At 69.5% G+C, this 961-nt stretch overlaps 1 protein-coding gene across 1 annotated transcript in view; it reads left to right on the forward strand.

Moving 5' to 3' along the window:
- The first annotated feature begins 314 nt into the window (after window positions 1-314).
- The window catches only part of LOC142365110 (uncharacterized), a 4,043-nt gene continuing 3,396 nt past the window's right edge, over window positions 315-961 (forward strand). Inside the window, 1 exon segment of the mRNA XM_075445569.1 lies at window positions 315-368. Coding sequence (XP_075301684.1) covers window positions 315-368 — 54 coding nt within the window.

Here is a 961-nt window from a genome sequence, read left to right on the forward strand (position 1 = left end):
GGGGGACAGCGTGGCACGGGGGGGGAACGGCGTGGGGTGGGGTGGGGTGGGGGGCGTGGGGCGGCCGGGGGAAGTTGAAGGGAAGTTGGGGGGGGACAGCCTGGGTTGAGGGGGACACCGGGGGACAGCGTGGGATGGAGGGGGGACAGCGTGGGGACACCGGGGGACAGCGTGGGATGGAGGGAGACAGCGTGGGATGGAGGGGGGACAGCGTGGGGACACCGGGGGACAGCGTGGGGTAGAGGGGGACAGCATGGGATGGATGGGAAAGTTGAAGGATGGGGGGGGACACAGCCTGGGTTGAGGGGGACAGCATGGGGACAGTGTGGGGACAGTGTGGGGACAGTGTGGGGGCACCAGGGGACAGCGTGGGGTAGAGGGGGACAGCGTGGATGGAGGGGGGTGGTTTAAGGATGGTGGAGGGGGGACAGGCTGGGATGGAGGGGGACAATGTGGGACACTGAGGGACAGTGTGGGACAGAGGGGGAGAGCGTGGGACACTGGGGGACAGCACAAGGAGAGTGGGGGACACTGGGGGAACGCTGGGGGACAGCCTGGGGCAGAGGGGGACAGTGTGGACACTGGGGAGACGGTGGTAAGGGCACTGGGGGACAGCCTGGGACAGAGGGGGACAGCTGGGGTGGAGGGGGGACAGCGTTCGGACCACGGGGTGCAGCTGGGACAGTGGGGTGACACATGGGGACGGCAGGTTAGAGTGTGGGGACAGCGGGGGACAACCTGTGGTGGAGGAGACGGGCTGGGGCAGGGACACGGCAGGGACACTGGGGTGCTGCCGGGGGACAGGGGGAGCAGCCTGGGGATATGGGGTCCAGCTGGGGACACAGGGTGCAGCTGGGGATGGGGGGGTCCAGCCTGGGGACACCGAGGTCCAGCCCTGGGGTGCCGCCTGGGGATGCTGGGACACATCCTGGGGACCCTGGGGACTGGCCTGGGGACCCCA

The sequence above is a fragment of the Opisthocomus hoazin genome, chromosome 32 (assembly GCF_030867145.1).
Source record: "Opisthocomus hoazin isolate bOpiHoa1 chromosome 32, bOpiHoa1.hap1, whole genome shotgun sequence".
Classification (NCBI taxonomy): Eukaryota; Metazoa; Chordata; class Aves; order Opisthocomiformes; family Opisthocomidae; genus Opisthocomus; species Opisthocomus hoazin.